The 21,652-nt window shown below is 36.5% G+C and overlaps 3 protein-coding genes across 5 annotated transcripts; all 3 read right to left on the minus strand.

The window, feature by feature from the left end:
* Nucleotides 1–2,069: 2,069 nt before the first annotated feature.
* Nucleotides 2,070–3,167, minus strand: MAKR6 (membrane-associated kinase regulator). The gene is made up of 2 exons (XM_086418451.1): nucleotides 2,491–3,167; nucleotides 2,070–2,400 (listed from the first exon to the last, which is right to left on the minus strand). The coding sequence occupies exons 1-2, from the start codon at nucleotides 3,116–3,118 to the stop codon at nucleotides 2,393–2,395; spliced, it is 636 nt and encodes a 211-aa protein (XP_086274577.1). The 5' UTR covers nucleotides 3,119–3,167; the 3' UTR covers nucleotides 2,070–2,392.
* Nucleotides 3,168–6,523: 3,356 nt separating this feature from the next.
* Nucleotides 6,524–11,450, minus strand: LOC147389882 (CAAX amino terminal protease family protein). The gene is made up of 4 exons (XM_086418902.1): nucleotides 11,090–11,450; nucleotides 10,694–10,846; nucleotides 8,468–8,539; nucleotides 6,524–7,252 (listed from the first exon to the last, which is right to left on the minus strand). The coding sequence occupies exons 1-4, from the start codon at nucleotides 11,240–11,242 to the stop codon at nucleotides 6,584–6,586; spliced, it is 1,047 nt and encodes a 348-aa protein (XP_086275028.1). The 5' UTR covers nucleotides 11,243–11,450; the 3' UTR covers nucleotides 6,524–6,583.
* A 1,418-nt stretch (nucleotides 11,451–12,868) lies between these two features.
* Nucleotides 12,869–20,075, minus strand: LOC147389883 (potassium transporter 7-like). 3 transcript variants are annotated; one of them, XM_086418448.1, is made up of 9 exons: nucleotides 19,919–20,074; nucleotides 17,616–17,859; nucleotides 17,276–17,524; nucleotides 17,061–17,093; nucleotides 16,273–16,533; nucleotides 16,124–16,176; nucleotides 14,960–15,074; nucleotides 14,628–14,882; nucleotides 12,875–14,365 (listed from the first exon to the last, which is right to left on the minus strand). In XM_086418448.1, exons 1-9 carry the CDS (start codon nucleotides 19,919–19,921, stop codon nucleotides 13,275–13,277), a joined length of 2,304 nt encoding a protein of 767 aa, XP_086274574.1. In that variant the 5' UTR covers nucleotides 19,922–20,074; the 3' UTR covers nucleotides 12,875–13,274. The 3 variants fall into 3 exon arrangements, with proteins under 3 accessions (XP_086274575.1, XP_086274574.1, XP_086274573.1); XM_086418447.1 differs by having other exon boundaries at nucleotides 12,878–14,365; nucleotides 17,061–17,111; XM_086418449.1 differs by lacking the exon at nucleotides 14,628–14,882 and having other exon boundaries at nucleotides 12,869–14,365; nucleotides 17,061–17,111; nucleotides 19,919–20,075.
* Between the last annotated feature and the right edge of the window lie 1,577 nt (nucleotides 20,076–21,652).

Genomic DNA, 21,652 nt, shown 5'->3' on the forward strand with positions numbered 1-21,652 from the left:
TTTTGGGTAATGCATATGTTCAAGATTTGTCACACATTTCTTCTTCTTTCTTTTTCTTTATTTTTTTCTGGCTAGGCAAGCAAGATTGGTGGTCAATAATTGAGAAGTGAAGGTGGTACTCATAAACTTCAACCAACTTAGCAAGCTAGCACCTTTAAGTTTTGGCACAATGATGAACTGTAACTTCTGTCTGATGGATATAACCACAAGGAGTTGGCCTAGTGGCAAGCCGAGTCCTCGGGAAGGGTAGGGTCAAGTGTTCGAAACCCGAAGCAATGAATTCCTTGGGGCCACTCTCCAGGAGGTCCGGTTGACCCTCGACTCAACCTATTGCACATAGGACTTTCCAAAGGGGCGGTGCGTGTGACTGTGGGATTAGTCTCATCCGTTCGTACTTGGATGGTGACTCAAGATCAACCTTATGAAAATCTTATATTCCCTAAAGAAGTTCTACCCCATGGAAACACTCTTTAATGGAACTTTAGTTGGTCGTTGGGATACCCACTATAAAAAAACAAACAAACAAACAAAAAAAACTTCTCTCTGATGGATATAAATTATGTGATAATACATCATAATTTATAAAAGGATTATATTACCTTGCTAATTGTAAAAGAGGAAAGAAAGACTGAGGATTTTAATTTCTTAGCAAGGGATGCCAAATTACAATGCCTTGGTTGGTTTAGCAGTTGAAATGCATGAAAATAAATTCCACATTGTATGTTGACTTCCTTGGCCTGCCCAAACAGCCTTTATGGGAGGTCTAAGGTAACTTCAAAAAATTTGATTTCCAACTTTGAAAAGGTAGGGGTACATGCCCCTGAATTGTGCACACTTTATAATTTAGTAATACAAATTTTCCACTTGTTTAGCAAAAAATATATATATTATCTTCTAATCAAATAAATGGAGAGAATGATTTTAATGGTCAATAGTTTTGAGGAGATTTTGAAAAGTTGATTGTTATGTTAAAAATAACATATTTTACTGTATTAATTGAACGATTCTATGGTGTTTTTTTTTTTGGGCAATTAAGCTTGACTTCAACTGTTTAACACGAACTCAAAGTCCATGCAATGACAATGCTGCCCTATTTAGCTTATAAACAAAAATAATATATAAGTCATCATTATCATCGAAAGTTCAGCCCAAAAATTGGGGTTGGCTAAACGAATCATACTCTCTTTCCACTCAATCTATGAATTTTTTTTTTACCCTTATTCTTTCAGAATCTTTAACTGGCACTTACTTCTAACTAGGATTATTATCAATCTTCTTTGCAAACCATAATCAAACTATTTCAATCAACTTTCTCTAGTTTTATTCACGAATACTAATTTTAGTCTTATTAGTCCTTGTACTCATGGTTTAAAATGTCAGCCTAGACCAATACGAAACATTAACCTCAAAACATTGAATGTTTCAAGAATGTATCGGCCAATACCATATAGATTTTTTCATTAACTGAAATATTCAATCAATGCGATATTTTAAACCATGTTTGTACTCATCAATCTCAACATCTTCACTTCTTATATTTTGTCTATCACATGTTTCTTGATTCTTCAACATTCAACTCATTAAATATAATCTGTTTCATAATAATCTTATAACATATTCTTTTTTTAACATGAGTTTAATTGATGCCTCAACTTTAAGCATCCAAAAACAATGACGATGACAACAACAAAACCCCATCCCAAAGATTAGTATAAAAATTTACTTCTACCATTCTTTGGAATGTTTAGCTACTCCAAAATCTAGTTTCCATGCACATTTACCTCATATTCTTATTATCTTTGGCTTGAAAATGATTAAAATTGGAGAAATGCCCATGGATGTTTAATTTGGCCTACCACTCCAAAAATCAGATAAATTGATGATTTCTTTACCATTATACCACCCATTGACCAGACCACCAATCAATCTCATTTGTGCTTGATTGGTCCACCAAGTAAATTAAAGTACTGAGCAAACCCATTAGTTTGTAGGCCAAAATAGTATGTATGCCACGTGGTATGCATGGAAAAACAGTACATGACCCGGCCCACATTTATCATGATGAAATATATAGTAAAATCCCAACTATATTAACATGTAGAGATACATGAAATGAGATTTTTTTCCCTCAGATGTTAGAAAGGAAAAATTATATACTGTTTTAAACGTCAGAAGGCCATTCACATGTGAAACTTCTTCAACCTAAAAGACAAAAATCTATATATGATCCATGAAGGAGAAGATGAAAAAAAAAAAAAATACAAAAATCAAAATGAATATGGAGGATCTTCTTGAGACCTCTCTCTCTCTTGCTTTCCTCATATATCTTGAACTAGAAAAGTTTTACTTATTTCTTCTTCTTTTCCTTGCTTTTTGTGTGGATCAGGTTTGCTCATTTTTCTGAAGAAAAAAAATATAAATATTTCAAAAATCAAAAAAGATTTTACGCGCAAATTATGAAAATTTGAAACAAAATTATGTGTGCCATACCGATTGATCTTTTGCAGTGAAGAACAGCCTCGTGAATTGAGCTCTCGATATCAGCCCAATCATCAGTACTTGTTCGTGGCGATGTCTGTTGGGATACGAGCGATGTCTTGAGCATAAGTGCCCTTGCATCGATATTTTCACCTCTACCATTTATACTCGAATCGCGAACCCTTCGAGACAAGGGCCTAAGAAAACTCAAATGCTTCCCAAAGATTTTTTTTGTTGATCTCCAACATCTTCTTAGAAAAGGTCGATGAGTAAGAGTAATTGAAAGAACAAATCTCGAAGATTTTGGGAAGATAGATGGTGTTGGAACGGAATTCGACGTATTTAAGGCCTCGAGGTTTGATGGGTTGAGGAATAAAGGCAAAAGAAGGCCATTGGAGAATATCTCATCAGCATGAACAAGAGTGAGAGGTGATTGGGAGATTGGGAAGTTGAAGTCTTGGGCATGTCTTAAGAATCTCTTTGAAGGTGTTTTCTTTGGGTCCATTTCTATAAAGGATGCCTCATCAGAGTACTCAAGTGAGGCCCTTAGGGAGTCTTCAATGGTTTCAAAAGAGGGTTTTATGTTAATTAACCATCTGTAGGAGAAGCTTTCAATGGAGAGGGGTTGTGAGGCTTCCATGGCTACTTTTCTCTCTCTCTCTCTCTTTGAAGATAGTTGAGTTTGGAGATGAGATGTAGACTATATAAATGGGGGAGCTAGGGAAGGGTAAGGTAAGGATGTGAAATTACAAAATTCTCCTTGGTATGGAAGATGTGTAGCTTTATAATGACCTAAATAACCTTTATTTCACATAATTATTTATCAAACAAATTAATAAAATGAAAGTTGATTACTACTAAGTCTCAAATGACATTTGAAGTTCTCCTTCAAACAAAAGGTTGGTATGGGAGGATATTCCTAGGATTCCCAACAAAATGAATCCCTAGGAAAATCTACAAATCTCTAGGTAAATTATACTTAGGATGCTTATGTTTCTCCTTCAATTTCAGTTGTGATATAAGTTTAAAAACATTTTCTTAAATTTTATTGAATTTATTATTTTGGTGGGTAAGAACAGGTTCAAAATGATGATCTCAACTTTTTGATGCTCATGTCCTAACCGAAACAGCACTTGGGCTTGATCCAAATGTCTAAATTATAGAATTTTAGGCCCTTTTGACATATATTTTATAGCAAAAGCCGTTTTAGAATTATTTTATTAGAAATTGACTTTTAAAACAAGAATTTTGGAATATTTTTATGGGTTGTTCCTTGACATGCTGAAGAGATATTCTGTATTTAAATTGTTTTTTATTTCAGAATATTATATGCAAGGTTAGTTTGGGTATTGGGTACTTTTAATTTGTTCAAAAATGGTCATAAATGTGTCAACCCACAACAAACTAAGAATTACATGTTTAATTAACTAATTAATTAATTTAAGCTATGGGCCTGAAAGATTTTTCTTTATTATATTGTGAAATTTGTTACTTAAAATAGCAAACCTGGCCTTACTACAGTGTGTAGCTTATACAATCAAGATATGAATATTGGATACCAATAGAAAATTGATCTAATGGTCAGAAACCTACCATCATCCAATCATCTGTGACCCATATGAAGATAGTCGCAATATCGAAAGATATGATTTTGAATCAAAATTGAATGAAGAAAAAGGGATTTCTGTCAAATACAAGATTTGTTCCGGGACCGCACTTGGCTCAATCAACTCATTATTGTGATAGAAATGATCTTAAATTCTTAATCAAGACTGACATATTATAAGAAAGAGTCGTGACGTACCCTTTGACATACACCCCCTGACGTGGCATGCTTTAGAACCATAGATTTTTCCCTAAAGATCACAATTATACTTATCCATAAATATGTGCAGTTGTGTATCCCAATGAAAAGAATCTATAGTTCTAACACATGATACGTAAGGGGTGTGTGTTAGAGGGGGTTGTCAGGAAATATTGGTGTGACAATAGAAGTTCTCTAAATCAATCATGTAAGGGCTAACCCCATGAGAAGATGAACCAGAAGCAAAGAGTATCCTTAAATGTTTGTTGCTAAGGAATCATTATTTTTTAGAAGGAAAAAAAAAAAAAAAGAGTTACATATGTTTCTTAGAGAGCTGTTATTGTCACACCAACTCTTACTAATGCCACACCAATTCCTATGTAAATATCAAATGATTGCACACAGCTGGTGTGGCTTTAGTAAAAGTTAGTGTGGCAATAGTAACTCTCATTTCTTATATCAAAAAAACTATGTCATCTTGGATAAACTGGACCACAGTGGTCCAAAGACTTGAAAAAGGTCACATGACACATACTTTTGGGCCTACTGATCCATAATTAAATGATTTCTTCTCTAAACTTTATATACACCAAAAATTGATCAGATTGGTGATTTTTTTCTTTTGCATTTGAGAATATTTTCTATTTTTTGAATTTGAGAATATTTTATCACCGTCTCCAAGTCCGTTCTACTCAAATGAATATGGAGGACACAGTCGAAATAGATATGAACTCACTCTCAATAATGGAAAATTTGCCTTTGAACATAATAGAATGACGAAACAAGATTCGTTTGGCCAACCCCAGTTCTTTGTGATAAGGATTTTTTTGTTTTTTTATTGTTGTTGTTTTATGTCCACCTAAAGTCGAATGGTCGATTAACATTCATGAAGTCAGAGAGCCCAAAAAAGTAAACCACTTTAACCTTTCGAGTTGTGTGGTCAGTACATGAGTGAATTTTGCCTTGTGACTGTTAAGTGGGTCGGTTTGGGTCAATCTGAGCTCTGCCCATGATATAACTTTGTTATGCAGAAGTGTAATAAGAGTATAGAAAAGAAATTAAAATTAAAAAAAAAACGACTACACAAGATTTACATGATTTGACAAACCACGAAGTAAAGTGAGAAAAATGCACTCTCAACAATAAAGATTATAGACTCTCTGTCCACAACCTCAAGAAACTTCACAAAGCAAAAAAACATTAAAAAACACTATTCGAAAATACAATATATACACACAAAAATTTGGGTCTAGCTCACTCAGCATCGGGAAAGGTCCCTTTTGATACTGCCTTGCCTCTTGAAGTCCAAGCCCAATAAGAATACTAGACATCTCACAACAAAATTATTTCATATCCAACCCGTTAGGAATTAGGATAGAAAAACATATCGAGACCAAACCATATCAACAGTTTAATCATGTCTATGCCCATTTTCAAACAGATGTATCCACAATATAAGGCCAAGGGGGGATGTCATATCAGAGGAAGTGAAAGAGAGGAAAAAAATCATTAGTTTCCTTGGTACGGGATTTTTGAGGTTTTACAACCACTAACAGTCTTGAGTGGTGGGCTGGGTTCGAATCTGTTTATGTAAAATCTAGCTAGGACAGAGGATGGTCATCTCATTTTCATTACAAATGGTTCTGTGAGAAAGAAACAAAAACAGTAGACAAGGTGGTCGGGGAAGGAAATAGACTTTAGCTAACATTTCAAGGACAAATGTTACAAATTGGAGAGTGACTTGAAATCCATTGGTCCCCCTCCTTCAACAAATATAGTTTAGGTTTGGCAATGAGGCCAAACTATCATCAAAACCTAATAAATTATTTGGCTGTTTCATAGTTTTTGAGAAATCTAAGCCAGCAACTTGACCACTGATTAGGTAGTAAAGACGTGGTTTTACATGTATCACACATTCCGCTCCTCGAGAAAAATTCTCATCACCCTTTTCCGTCGGATTCACTTTTGATGGACATGCTTCTTGACAATTGGTTATTTAACAGTGCAAAGATGATAAACAGCTTCTTAAAGTACCTTCGTTTGATCTTCTATTATTATTTTAGAGAGATTTCTATTGTCACAACAACTTTTGCTAACACCACCCCAATTCATATTTAAGTCTCTAAAGAATTATTAGCTTGTTTGAGATATCATGGACCTGCAAAACATTTACTTTGATGCAATTCAAGAATGGTAGGCCAATCAACGAACACTATAATCATACACGAGAAACAACGTACGAGGAGCAACAAAGATCAATTGATCCGTGATATATAAATTTTAAAGTACAAAACGAGAACATTATTTCATTAGATCTAAAAATACAAAGCCATTCCAAAGGCTATGCAAGAGCATTGATGCCATCAAATTTCTCGATCGAGTAAAGACTGCACCCATCACCACCCCAAGGAAGATGAGTGGTAGCATCCTTTGTGCATTGAAATGTGCTAGAGCAAATACCACTGAGCTCACCAGTATTGAGCACCAGACAGGCATGTACTTTGTTAAAGAAGGCAAGAGGAAACCCCGGAAAACAATCTCTTCCCAAATGGGGGCACATACCGACACCACTATGGCGTATAGGGCCATTGCCACCGGGTCTCGTGCCACAATTGACTGCTCCACGCTTGAGACAGCAACGGCCGTAGAAGGAAGATGAGGCACGAGGTTTAGGTTGACCTGAGACAGTCGGTTGACTAAGGGGAACATTAGGCACCCCAAGCCAACATCAAACTGCCAATTCCCTCTTAGGCTGAACCTGAACCAATCGGATGGAAGGGGACGGAACCTGGCAAGACAGCGATGGAGGATTACGATTCCAGTGAGGCCTTCGGCCACATCTGTCAGGAGGCTGTACAGGGCCTGGCCTCTGTATGTTAAAGATTCCTTGCTGAACCCTGCTGCATGGGCCAAGAATGGAATTATCCACGATCCAACGAACCAGAATGAAGCAACCCAGAGGAGCATAACCTGCAGCATCAAAATGATTTTCTTTGTTTGTCGGTTTTTTTACTTAAAACTCCCTTCAAATGTGAAACATGACTGCCTATAACAACTAATTTCAGTAGTTGAACTTGTGGAGTTCACTCGAGACAAATGAGAGTTAAAAGTGACTCAAAGATGAGTCTATAACTAGTCAATGAACTTAGTTGAATCAGGCTACCGCATAAACATAATAAGTTCATTGAATATCAAAATTGACTCAGATTCGGCTCTAACTCACTCCGAGTGGATGTTCAGGTCTCCAGCCAACGATATGAGAAAAGGACAGTTCTTTCCCCATAGTTAAAACTGGACTTCAACAAAAATAGAAGATAAAAACAGCCATTTTATTCCCAATGCGGTACACCATTTAACTAGATGGCACAAAAGAAATGTCCATGAAATTTCAAGACGGCAAGTGGAGTGAATACATCTCTACCAAAAGCAAGGGAGAAATTCACTAATGTAACTTTCAGGAAAAGCCAGGGTAACAAGTTTATTTATTTGATGGCAGCTTAAATATGGTCATGTATTGTTACGATGGATATGGTCCAAGTCAGTCCCCTCTAAAATCTCCTTCTTTGTGTGGTTGGCTCCCTTGATAGGATTCTTACGATGGATAATTTGATTGTAAGGGTTGGATCACCCCTAATTGTTACCCTCTTTGTTTGAGGGAAGGGGAATCTGTTGATCATCTTTTAATTCATTGTTCCTTTTCTTTTAACATTTAGTCTACTTTCCTTCGATTGTTCCGTATTAATTGGGTCTTTCCTCGTAAGTTCTCCTCGTTGCTAGAAGAATGGGCCAATAATACTTTTCATTCCAGAAAATGGTTCATGTGGGCTATGCTACCATCGGCTATTGCTTGGCGGATTTGGAACGAGAGAAATAACTGGGTGTTCAATAGTAAGACTAGAAGCTCTCACGCTAGTTTCTTGGAGATCTTGGGATATTTATACCTGTGGTCTAAGCAAAACATAGACTTCACGGGGATTTATTTGGATGACTTTGTATTTAGATGGAACTCCCTTTGTAACAACTAATGTTGTTTGTTCCTTTTCTTTGTTGTTTTTGTGAGGCCTCCTCGGCCTCCTTGTATTTAGTTTTTGCTCTTTTCAATATATTATATTTATCAAAAAAAAAAAAATATGGTCATGTATTTTCCAATCGCTCACTAGTTTTTTTAAAGTGAAAAACATTTACCTGGAGAATGGTTTCTGCTGTCCATGGCACTGTCCAAGGTTTCCCATGTATTCTAAAGATTGCATCTGCTGCCTGAAACAAGATCAAGCACATCAATGAACATCTTGACTAGTCTTGGCAATTTAATGATACATTTGATATTATTAGCAACAAGTAACAACAATCTATTTTCACTTTTTCCTATCCTGGACAATGTAGAAAAAACATCTAAAGATAAGGATGAGGGTCTTCTTATAAGAGGATAAGTAATAACAATCACAAATTGCACCTGATATACAATAGTTTGTGCGAGGAAGATTGTGCAGTTGAAGTATGACTCAGTAACGGAGGCTAAAATCCCTAGATAAAGAAATGGTATAGGTATGTGGAAAGGTAGTGATAATGATCATCCCCATTTAACAGAGGTATTCGATTCAAGGTGGGGTTGGTACATTAGATTTTGAGAAAAACCATGGTATAGAGATGTTTCTTCTGTTTAAACTTCCTTTCAGCATATGCTTTACCAGTTAAAGAAATGACAATTAGCACCTTCATTCGGGAAGTCAAAGATGATATCCCACGGTATCTATGCATTAGGTAAAATTTGAATGATGGGAAACAGACGTTGCAACATCATTGGCCAAGATTAGAACACAAAATTGCATCCTTCTGAGGATCATTAAAAGAGTTTGGAAATGGAGACCAAATGGAACATTTTACGTAAACTCATTATAATCACATCTTATTCTATCTAACTTGTTCTTTGTTTTCTTTTCTTTTTCCAGCATATCCTGTCCATACCCATTTGGAACCCTTCGATTCCTCCACGGGCTTCCTTCTTTGTTTGTACTGCGATATATGACAGTATTCATATGGTTTTTTTTTTCTGACAAGTAAAATTTTATTAGAGAAAAAAACAGGCTTCCTTCATACGGTTAATCGCCTTACCAATAGCGAATTCCATAAAAGTGTTCCATGTGTATGAGGGAAGGGTTGGTCAATCATCTTTTGTTGCATTGTGCCTTTTCAATTTCAGAAGGGTTTTTTTTCCTGGGAAGGAGCGTTCCTTCCAGTGGTGGGATGATTCTATCACCCTCATTCATTATGTATTACCTACTTATAAAATTTGCTTATGAAACCGTTAAGAGTTGCATACGCCAACTATTTCATCAAGCTACTCCTATCTATCTTTATCAATTTTTAAAAATAAAATGTCTAGACCTTATGCCCCATTTCTTGAATTTTTCCACAAGCAACAAGTATCATAACACCAAAAAGCTCAAATGACCTATAAATGAATCGGATTAGTCCAAAATTGATTTATATGTGAGAAGAAGAAATATCTTATTATATCCTTCTTTTAGGAAAAATGTAAAACTATAAACCTCTAAACTAACATCTACGTTAATTAAAACTTAAAAGGTTGAAAAATAAAAAAAAATGGAGATGTTACTTTTCAAAAAAAAAAAAAAATGGAGATGTTAGCAACACTAAGGTCAGTTATCTCATCAAAATCCTAAACAAGAAACTCGTAAATCCTGGTCATGGTCTAGTTATTAACTCGTCAATCTAGATAGTTTAGTGAATTGGCAACCTCTTTGATGGGTCGTGGACTAAATAGTTATGTTGATCCCTTATTCAGTAATACTAATCCTCTCATGAATAAACAACAACAACAACAATTCTTGATCCCAAAGATTTGGGATCAGCTAAACAAATCATGTTCCTCCATTTCACCAAATCCAAAGCCAAGTCTTCAATTATTGAGAGTGAGTTCATGAATCATGAATGCTTTCACTATTTTCATCCAAGTTCTTTTTGGTCTTACTCCCCCACTTATAGGAACTTCAACTTGAATATTTTTCCTTTTTCTAATTGGGATTGTAATCATTGAACTACCCAAACCATCTCAGCCAACTTTATCTTAGTTTATGGCCTATTGGAGTACTCCTACATTTTTTATTTTGTTAAGCACTCCTACGTTTATTTATTTTTTTATAAGACACTACAACATTTTCCAAAATGCATTCACTCTATAAAATATAGTTTGTCTTACTACCATCTGATTAAATTTTCCTTTTACTTTGATCGGCATGCATCAATCACATGGTATTCTAGAAGAACCAATGACAATGAATGAATTGTTTAAATTAACGAGGGCCTAAACCACACATACGGACACTACAATCCAAAACTAATATATTTACTTAAAACAAGAAATAAGATGGAATCTAAATAGTAGTTTACCTCTTTAAGACTTGAAATTATATCCTTTTTTACAACGCTGGATTGATCCAATTCAGGTTCAACAGATTCCTTGGGCAGCTTATCTTCTACTAACTCGGACTCAGGGATGCCTGAAGAAGACTCTTCATGCCTAAAACACGAAACTTTCCATTTCTAAAAGATAAATCGAAAAATTAATACGTCAACTTCCATAAAATCACAAAAAGATTTGAAGTAAGCAACATCACTGCTACACAATCAAAACTTTCGTCCGAAATTACCAGTTAAACAAACAACCTAATCGTTTACTGCAAGCACTGATCCTACTTCACTTTATCGAAATTCTATTTCTTCAAGGAAATCATCGTGAATCTTAATTAATTATGGAAACATAAATTGCAGTTCATTTGGTCTGACCTTCTTTGAAGATCTGGAATGAGATTCAACGCTGCATAAGCTCCGATTAAGCGGCCATAAGCTTCTGGTTAGCTTTAAAACCCTAACCCTAGAAATTAGGGGACACAGAGGAGTGGGACGCTGGAAGAAACAGTGACAACAAGAGCTCGACATGAGGTCGATTCCGGATTTATGAGAATCCGCCAAATAAAAGCCCTAATTTTCTGCATCAGAAAGATGAAACCCTAGTTCTCTGCATCAGATTGAAATTAAAACCCTAATTCTCTGTTTCGTCTTCGCCAAAAGCTGGATTTAGAGATACAAAGGTAGGGTAGGTGCACATTGAAACCCAATGCGGGCCGCGTCGAGGCCGTCATATACTCACATTGACGAGCATATGTAGTAATGTAGATCATGGTTTTAAAACTCGTCCGAGTTGTTCCGAATCTCGGACGAGTCATCTCTATTTTCTCGAACGAGATATCCCTTGTGACTCGCCTATCACAGTGACTCGTTTGATACCTGGCCCAAGATGGCTGCTGATTTTTTAAAGGAAAATGCTGTAGTAACATTGGAATTGACATCGTTTTGAACATTGCTGACGTGGATGTATCTATAAGAATCATAGATGCTTTCATCAAGATACGACTGAGAAGCATTTTGTGGTTCTGTGCACACCAATGCCCCAAACGATGTCAATTTCAATGTTACTACAACACGACTTTTTTTTTAAATCTCATAACATTTTTTTTTTAATTTAGATGAGGAAGGGATGCTGAAGTGACATCAAGATTGGACCTCACATCGCTCATACTAACATGAAGTTGTATGGGAAACATAGATGTTTTTCCTCGAGATACAAGTAAAAAGTATTTATATTTCTTATTCACTTTAACGACAAGATGTGCAATATAAGGTCCAATCTTGAGGTCACTCCAACATGACTATACAAAATAGTGTTCATTCTTCTATTATGGTACAAAAACAAATGGGCCTTGGGCCTGCATGAAAATGGAGGTGGTCCACCTTTAAACTTCAAACTTCGAAAGTTGTATTTTCGTTTCAGATTTTAAACTTCAGAATTGAAATTCAGAAGTTTTGAATCAACGATGGGGGGACGCTAGATGAAATTTCTGAAGTCTGATTTCTAGTTTCCAGACTTCAGAAATGTTACCCAAACATAACTTAACAAAAATCTTGATTTCCATTAAGTATCCGCTAATCACCAATTTATATGAAAATATTTATGAAAAAAGCTTTGAAGAGAAGATTGCCATCCATTAACATTATTAAGTACTAATTTTTATCAAATCTGCAAGAATCCTGTTTGGGAATTATTTATCATCTTTCACCAACCAATTCTTAATTTAAGCTGTCCAAAACTTCGTTCTTGGGTCATATTGAGCCTACTGAAATCAAAATATGCTGCACACAATATTTTTAATTTATGCCTTTTTCTAGTTTTAGTTCTAGACTAAGTAACCGTAAGTGAGAGAATTGGTCCAATGGAAACTAAATTGACATGTACACCCTGAAAAAAGAATTTAAATCAAGAATGATGGTTTTCTGACACCCCCCTCTGACCCTATCACAGAATCGTAGATCATTTGCCTCGGGATAAAAAAGAAAAATCTTTATGGTTCTGTGTATCCCAAGGCAAATGATCTACGGTTCTGTGATGGGAGCATATGTCAGAGGGGAGTGTCAAATTATCACGACTCTTAAATCAATTGAAAAAAAAAAAGACAAAATGGCTCTTATACTAAGTAGGGTGTTTTACAAAATACTGAATCAATCATGCTTGATTAATATTTACCAAAACAAATATATACCCAATTTTGCAATCATTACCACAATATTATTCAAAAACAATCCAATAGTTCTGCTTTGGTCAGGACTGGTTCACTCGCAGTTCATTTAAATCTCAAATAAGCCCTAAAAGAATCAAGACCTTGCTCTTTTCCTTCAATTAAGAAACAAAAAAACAAAAAACAATAATCAATAAATAACATACAATTAAGTCAAGTTAATTGAGTATTTAATTGCTAAGCTCGCCTCCCCTCTCATCATCCACATTGCCAGCATAGATTTGCAGATAAATCTGCTGCCTATCAGAAAACTCATTTCTCCGAAATCATTTACAGCCAACATGTACCAGCCAAGCTTTGTTGCTAGAAAACAAAATCACAGCAAAATCCTTGCACCTCTACACGTAGTAGATCATTCCTACCTCAATAAGACTAATGTGAGGAATATTCAAGGCCACTGCAGGGCCACGACAATTCTTCCTGAGGAAAGAGTAGGCAACGTCGATCACAAACTTCTTTAAAAATGATGAATTTCTCCTTGCCTTTATATAAGAGTGGCCCATCACGTACGCGATCCCCGCTTGTTTAGCTTCCACAAGGTCTTGGAGCTCCTCCTTGACCTGAAGGTCCAGATATTCCGCATTTGGTATCTCATACCGAATACGCCTTCTCTGCCTCGTCATAGGTGATTCCTGCTCATATAAGGATTGCAAGTTCTGCAGTGTGTCCGATTTGCTGCTCTGCACAGTAAAGGTTTCGTTGTTGCCTTCAAGGGTATTGGAGGATTCTGACATCACCAACCATGTTTGAGCCCTATCAGAATTCCGAATGACTGCCATTCGGCCGTCAATAGACCTTTCAAACGTGCCAGACTCCTCAGCTTCCAATTGTATGAACTCAGCTATGCTCATCACGAGGTTGTTTTCAAAGTTTTCATCTGTCTTCGAGACATCTTTGTAGCCATATCTAATAATGCATCTGTACATCCGATAAGGTTTTGGGCCGATCCGACCAATGAGGTAGCGTTCATCTGGAGCTACATAGGGTACTGGAACAGACTTCACACAGACAAAGACGAGCACTTGGTGGAAGGCCGGGAGATTGGTAACAAAGTGAGAGAAAATAGCTGGGACTCCAGTGACTAACTCGGAGTAGATGAGGCCAATACCTGGGACTCTGACAATTCCAAGGCTGGGGCCTAACGTGAGGATCCATTTCATCGAAACCTTGTTTTGTAGGTCGAAGTGGTACTTTCTTCGGGTGCCATAGTGCCACACATACATTACGACCATAAAAACGATTGAGAGCACAACTGGAACCCAACCCCCTCGAGGGACTTTGATATATACGGATGAAAGATAGAGAGCTTCAATCGATCCAAAGAATAGCAGGAATAACAACGCAAATAAGATATTCTTCTGCCAAACAAAGATGATAACCAGGGACATCAACCATGTAGTCACGAACATTGTGGTCATGCATGCGATGCCTGAAATTGAGAAAAACAGTTCTAAGTTTTCAACAAAGAGATCCTAGCCTGATGCATTCCCTTTGTTTATAACATTTCAACTGTATATAGTTTAAAAAACGATAAATACTAAGGGATCTATCTTCAACCTGTTAGGGCAGTTGGATGGAGTTAAATTGATCTAATGTCCTTCAATGAGAGATATTTCAACCCTAAATATCATAAGTTAAATGGATTGTTTCAAAAAAAAATAGTAAGCGGGTTTTAACAAAATGATAATTACCGTAAGCATTTCCTATAAGGGTTGTGTCTCGAAAACCAATTGTAACTGCCAGACAAAGAATCATAAGGATCCAGTTAATCTCTGGAATGTAGACCTGACCATATATCGACCTTGACTTGTGGACAACCTTGACACGCGGGAAACAACCTAAAGCATGGCACTGTTTGACAATTGAGAATGTTGCAGAGATGACAGCTTGACTAGCAACAATTGCAGCAAGGGTTGCTACAACAAAAACCGGCCAAAACACAGGCTCTACACAAAAGTTACAAGTAGATTAAGCAAAGCAGATCAGATAAAATGTTCCTCGTCAAGTTTTTAGGGAAGCTTACTTGGAATTGATGCATAGAAGCTTATAGGTATGGCGGAGAAATTCTTTGTAAGAAATGCAGCCTGACCCATGTATTGAAGCACTAGACAAGGGTAAATAATGCAAGAAAACCCAATCTGCATGACAAGCAGAACATAATAAACAACTTAAACTGATGATACAAGCAATTAAACTAACATGACAACCACTGCTTTAAAAGCAAAAAAGTTCAGTTGTAGGGAGCCAAAAAGAATCAAAGCATAAAACTATCTCAAAAGGAATCATTTTAAAAGTTTTGAAAACAGGGATTCTCAAGTCAAGATGATAAGGTTGGAAAAAGCTTTCATCCTCACTTATGCCACAGATATCATGCATGCATGCAGCAGCATCAGTACCCACCAATCAATGGGTACAACCTAGGGACCTTTCGGCTGATAGTTTTCCACACCTATGATCCTAAACATCCTATATGCAAACAATTTCCCGGGGATCAAAAAGAGTTCTAAAGGTACCTCATCCCACAGCAGATGATCCTAAACATCCTATCTGCAAACAAATTCCCAGGCATTCAAAAGTGTATAAAGGTACCTCATCCTGGTAAGTCAATTTTCGACTGAGAACATGTCCTAAGATAGCTATGATAAATAGCTAAATTGAGCCCCACTCTCCCTTGCCTCCCAAGTCAAGATGATAGGGTCGGAAAAAAGCTTCCATCCTCACTTATGCTACACACATCATGCATGCAAGCAGAAGGATCAGGACCCACCAATCAAAGGGCACAACCCAGGGATCTGTCGGCCAATAGTTATCCACAGAGCTCCAAAGGATAGGAACATCCCAGAAAGTCAATTTTCAACAGAACATTTCCTAGGATAGCCATGATAACTAGATAAATTGAACAAGCACCCCCCCTTTTTTCCCTCCTTGCCCATTGGCATATATGAAGGATTCCGTACATGGTTCTGCAGGGGGGCACAAAGATGAGTTGAAAACTGAGTTTTGGAGATCACCATCAAGGAAAATCGGCTGAGTCTGAAACAAAAAACCCTACCACCTGTTGGTTCATAATTTTTTAAGAAATGGACATTCCAGGTTGTTCTGTTAGGGCTATAAGCGATCTATCATGTCACTCTAGATTCAATTCAGGGCCAATGACTTCTATGTGGTAAACTTTAGCTTCACATACCCTTATAGATACATCGTTGAAGTGGCCAAGGTCTGCAAACATAGCTTCGGTGCCTGTGGAAAGAAAAGGAAAAAAAAAAGCCAACAATTCCCTCATCACAAATCTGGAAAAAAAAAACACCATAACAGCTCTCGAAATTCTGAAGTCACCTGTGATACACAGAACTATTCCACCAAGAGAATACCAACCATCTTTTCCCGTCTCTCTAAAGAACTTATAAATATAATATGGAGAAAGGGCAGAGTATACTCTTGGGTTCCACACAATGACATTGTAGATGCCAATAGCAGCGATAGACAGTAGCCAAAGGATTACAATGGGTGCAAACAAGAAGGCCACCCTATTGGTACCAAAGTGCTGCAAAGCGAAGAGGCCAACCAAAACAACACAGGCGATAAGAACCACCACACCTGTGTATTCATAGAAATATTAAGTAATTTCCCGCATGCAAAAAACAGTAATGATTGAAAAGTAAACACATAATACAGAAACAAACTGATAGGAAGGTGCCAGCTTGCGAAGTTGGTTAAAGTCTGTGAGTGTTGACACCATGACCTTTCATTAATTTATTTACGTGGATTTATAACTTACTAAGTGAATGCCATAAGTAAAATGCATTACAATACATGTCATAACTTTTCCAATTTATTAAATTTTCTCTCCTTTTTCTGTAGTTGCTTCTACTGTATAGTTCATTGTTAGCTATGATAATTATTCAATTTAAAAAAAAATTGACCTATCAAAAAAGTAAAGTAAGGAATACTGGATCCATTTCCGCATTAAAATGGAGCTAACTGAGCAAACCTTAGTTCTACTCAAGAGGTGGACATGCTCAGATGCATATAGTTCATTCTTTATAGATTTTAAATTTCTAAGATAGTCTGAACCTCTTTCCAGTTATTGGCAAACAGAATAATTCACTGAAAGTAATGCTTACCATCATGTAATTTCTCCACATGAACTTGCAGTCCTGAAATGGAAGACAAAACTACAAAAGACCAAATATGTAGGTTTAGTAGAACTAACAGATGAACATTCTCTCTTTGTTTTTTCATATGTTATATAGAAATAATGAATGGTATAAGGAACCACATTGTTAGTTCTTAAAGAAGAAAATGTATGAGATAGAAGGGAAAAATACAGCATTCTTACCAGAAATGGCAGGAGTGAGAACACCATCACCTATCACCATGCAAGCACCAAATAAAACTATAAGAAGTAAACCAGTTCTCAGTCTTTTATGCTTCTCTAGAAATATTTTCAACGGAGAAGCAGCTATGTTCCTATTTAAGTGACCCTGGTTATAATATGTAGAGAGCTCTTCATCAGCTGCTTGTTGATTGGGAAGCAAACTTAGCTTTGCATGTCTACAAAGGAGTGAGTACAAGGCAAATGTACCACCTGTATGCGACCCAAAAATATCAGCAAAACCCAATAAAAGAAAAATGCACATATATATATATATATAGAGAGAGAGAGAGAGAGTTCTCACCTTCACCATTGTCATCAGCGCTCAGAACAATGAAGACATACTTAAATAATGGGACCAGAGTGAAAGTCCAAAAGATCAAGGAAAACACCCCAAACACTGCATCTTCAGTTTGATAATGCCGCAACCTCCCAGAAAATGTACTTTTATAAACATAAAGTGGAGATGTGCTTAAATCACCAAACACTATGCCGAAACTCTGATATGCCAAAATAATCTGCTTATATTGGTTCTTCCACTCAACCTGCTTGAAAGAAAACCAATAGAAACTTTTTTTGTTAGAAAATAGTAAAATCCAACAAAAAGTACAGACTACATAGGGTTTATACTGAAAGATGCATGTAACATAGATAACTAAGGGTATGTTTGATTGCACATGGAAAATAAGGTGGAAAATGACATTTTTCATGTGTTTGATTGCATTTTTCCATGGAAAATCATTTTCCACCCACATTCAAAAGTCGAACAAAAACTGGATTTCACTTTCCCACCCATATTAAAATCCACCTCTATTTTCCATTAACAAATTAAAATCCTAACTCATCTCTTCTTCTTCCCCGACCACCACCACCATCACACTCAACCTCAACCTTACTATCGCCGCCGTCGCCATCTCCGGACACATTCTTTCTCCTCTCTCTCTCTCTCTCTCTCCTTCTTCTTCTTCTTCTTCTTCCCTCACCTCCGCCGCCACCATGTCCTCCCCTCTTTTTCCTCATCTTCTTTTTCCTCCCTCACCTCTGCCACCACCACCATGTCCCCCCCCCTTCCCTCCCTTCTTCCTCCTCATCTTCTTTTTCCTCCTCTTCCTCTTCCTCCTCTTCTTCTTCTTTTCTTCTTTTTCCCTCTTATTTTTCTAAAATAACATCAAACAATGGATTCAAGTTTTTCATTCTAGTCATTTTTCCATGGATTTTGATTTTCCATGCAATCAAGCACACACTAAACATTCAGTTGCTCGCTTCTCAACTGAAGCTGAGTATCGTGCAATTGCCTTTACCGCCGTTGAACTCTCTTGGATTCAATCCTTACTTCATGAGCTTGGTGTCAATCCTTCTCAAACTCCAGTGATCTACTGTGACAATGTTGGAGCTAATTATGTGTGTGCAAATCATGCCTTTCATTCTCGTATGAAACACATTGCCATCGATTTTCATTTTGTCTGTGACAAAGTCTCTCAAGGCGCACTTCGTGTTTCTCATGTAGCTACTGTTGATCAACTAGCCGATGCACTCACCAAACCTCTCTCTCGCCAATGATTATTTCTTCTTCGTCACAAGATTGGTGTCTCCAATGGGAGCACCATCTTGCAGGGGCGTGTAGAACCTAAACCATCCAAGTCATCAACATAGGCTGAATAAGTCAACCCATTGGATACCAGCTAGATATGCTTAATTTACATATTTGTTTCCTTCTTTATCTGTAACTATTTTTAGTTAGGATATATTATGTTTTGATTTACATTGATCTTGTAAATGTTGTAAATCTGTACATATACACATCACAAAAGAACAAGCAAAAGAAAAATTTTCATTCAAAACTATATTCAGAATCTTTACCGACAAGTTGACTCAATAACACACACACGTGGTCGCATGTGCATGCCAAGACGAGTTGAGTCGGATCAGGTCAAGCGGGAAGGTGCAGTGGAATTTGAAACATGTCAGAGCATATCTACAACATTTCAGTTTAGGAAATTCGCTCTGGGTATTACCCACAATTGAGAGCTTGCTTGTTTGATTCAATTAGCACAAATTTTTATATTTTTGTATTATTGAACAACAAAATATACAAGTTGAAGGTTCTAAGAGAGAAAAAGAAGGCCCAAAAGAACGTAGATTGAGATGGTGAAGGCGGATAGTAGAAATGTGACTCTCGGCCGATTTAAATGGAGGAACAGGATTCATTCAACCGATCCAAATCTTTGAGATAAGGCTTGATGTGATGATGATGAAGGTGAGATCCCTCTCAACCTCAAGATTAACAAACGGAAGGAAAAAAACAAAGACCTAGTAAAAAACAATAGTCCAAAGAAGAGATCCACATTACCACAACAAATGATTCAAACTTCAAAATCATGAAAAGTGTGCATCTCCATCTCATCTATTTACATTTTGATTGATCAATATGAACTCGAAGGGATCAAAACCCTAAATGTGGTTGAATCAAACAGCTACAAAATATTCTAAATTGTGGAAGTTCGGGTTACAAATTAAAATTAAATACAAGCAAGGATTTTCGGATCCATTTCAGTCTATTTAGGCCAGAAATCTCGTGAGATTTAATGGAGAAAATCGAAGACTTACCATAGCTACGCATCTAAGGAGCCTTCGTCCTCTTTAGTCTCGATCCCTCGGTCTGCAAAATGAGAGAGCTGAAAAAACTTCGTTTTTATATGTAACGGTGCTTTGAATCCGTCGAACGTTGTTAAGACAATCCGAATCTGGAGGGATACTGTCCAGTTGGTGCCTACATTATTGGACTTTGTTAACTTGTGTCCTAACGGCACATGTTTAAATGCATTTAAAACACCTTGAAAACAAGTATTTGAGGATGTTTTCGTATAATTTTTTTTAAGGGCATTTTAGATATTAAAATAATTTTTGGAGGAGGTTTTAAGGGACATGTTAAAAAAAATCTTACATGCATGCAATGACCAAAACACCATCATCTTCAATAGGGGCAAAGCCAGGATTTTGCCCATGTAGGGGCAACCAAGAGTAGAAGAAAATTTGTGGGAGCGATTAAGAGTGGGAAAAGATTTTGTAGGGGGAATAGGGGTAGATTTTGTTATCCATCGATAATATCTGTCATAATTGCCCATTACTCCATAGATTTTGAAAATTCTCATGGGGGCTAGTGCCCCCACTGTAAATCTGTCTTCAACCCCGTAGAAAGAATAATGTTGAAGTAACCTCAAGATTGGACCTCACATCGCAAACCTTGAGATTAAAGTGTATAGGAACCATAGACACTTTCCTTGAGATACGAGTGAAAAATATATATGGTTCTTATGAAAGTCGATTTTGTGATAAATCGACCTCGATCATGATTTCATCATTAAATTTATAAAATAATAAAAATAACATAGAAAAATAGAGAAGATAAGGGTTTTTTACATGGTTCGGCAACGTGCCTACGTTCACAAGCTTGGGGAGCCGTTTCACTATAGATTTCGCGGTTACATAAATTCCTCTCGATTTTTTCCTTCCTTTTTTACAATGATCTCAAGGCCTTTAAATATAAAAATTCTAAAAAGAGTTCTAATCCTAATTAACTTATAATTGACTCAATTACCCTTTATCTAAATTAGTAATTACATAAAAAAATAAAAGATTCATTTTAAATTGAGATTCTTTTTTAATAAGATGGAGTATTTTTTAAATGATGTCACGAGTCCGTTTTGGGATATGTGTTGATGGTGTGAATAAATAATTTGGATGGGAGACGATTTTATCCCTCCACAGTTCCTATACACTTTCAAATCAAGACATGTGATATGAGGTCTAAGGTCACTCCAGTACGACTCCCATAGAAGAAAAGAAAAATCTCATTTTAATTGATCAAAACACCATCATATTCAACCCCATAGAAAAAACCCTTGTTTTTTTCTCAAGGATATCGATCATCTTCCACTTACTTAGACTTTATTTGGTAGCTACAAATATTGTTTCTTTAGAAATCATTTTTTTTTCCAAAGCCATCTAGATTTATTTATTTTATTCTAGTTAATTTAGGAGAGAAATAGTAGAGAGAATCAAGTAATCGATCAAATTTCTTTGAAGAACAAGTGACAATCTCGTCTTTAAAAATCGGTTGAAGGTTTTTTGTTTTGATAAAATCAATGATTTTTTTAGCAATAGGACTTGGATGAGAATGTTTCGATCTTTTTGTTAGTCTCTTATAGAGGACCTTCGTAAGAAGGTTATGTCGTCAAGGTTTGATAACATAGAGGGATATCTCATCTTAGCCCTCCGTTGGACCTTGTGTGTTCAACGCAATGATAATAACATGTGAGAGAAAACATAGATTACCTGCAC

The sequence above is a fragment of the Akebia trifoliata genome, chromosome 12 (genome assembly GCF_017979445.1).
Source record: "Akebia trifoliata isolate Shusen 1 chromosome 12, ASM1797944v1, whole genome shotgun sequence".
Classification (NCBI taxonomy): domain Eukaryota; kingdom Viridiplantae; phylum Streptophyta; class Magnoliopsida; order Ranunculales; family Lardizabalaceae; genus Akebia; species Akebia trifoliata.

What these genes read in the sequence shown, in the direction of transcription:
- LOC147389882 (XM_086418902.1), bottom strand. Translation starts at nt 11,242, where the DNA reads ATGTCGAGCTCTTGTTGTCACTGTTTCTTCCAGCGTCCCACTCCTCTG. An exon ending in ATTCCAGATCTTCAAAGAAG is followed by an intron (nt 10,847 to 11,089) that starts GTCAGACCAAAT and finishes TTTATCTTTTAG; the next exon opens with AAATGGAAAGTTTCGTGTTT. An exon ending in CAGCAGAAACCATTCTCCAG is followed by an intron (nt 7,253 to 8,467) that starts GTAAATGTTTTT and finishes TTGATGCTGCAG; the next exon opens with GTTATGCTCCTCTGGGTTGC.
- LOC147389883 (XM_086418447.1), bottom strand. An exon ending in CGCTGATGACAATGGTGAAG is followed by an intron (nt 17,525 to 17,615) that starts GTGAGAACTCTC and finishes GGTCGCATACAG; the next exon opens with GTGGTACATTTGCCTTGTAC. An exon ending in TCTCACTCCTGCCATTTCTG is followed by an intron (nt 17,112 to 17,275) that starts GTAAGAATGCTG and finishes GGTCTTTTGTAG; the next exon opens with TTTTGTCTTCCATTTCAGGA.
- MAKR6 (XM_086418451.1), bottom strand. Translation starts at nt 3,118, where the DNA reads ATGGAAGCCTCACAACCCCTCTCCATTGAAAGCTTCTCCTACAGATGG.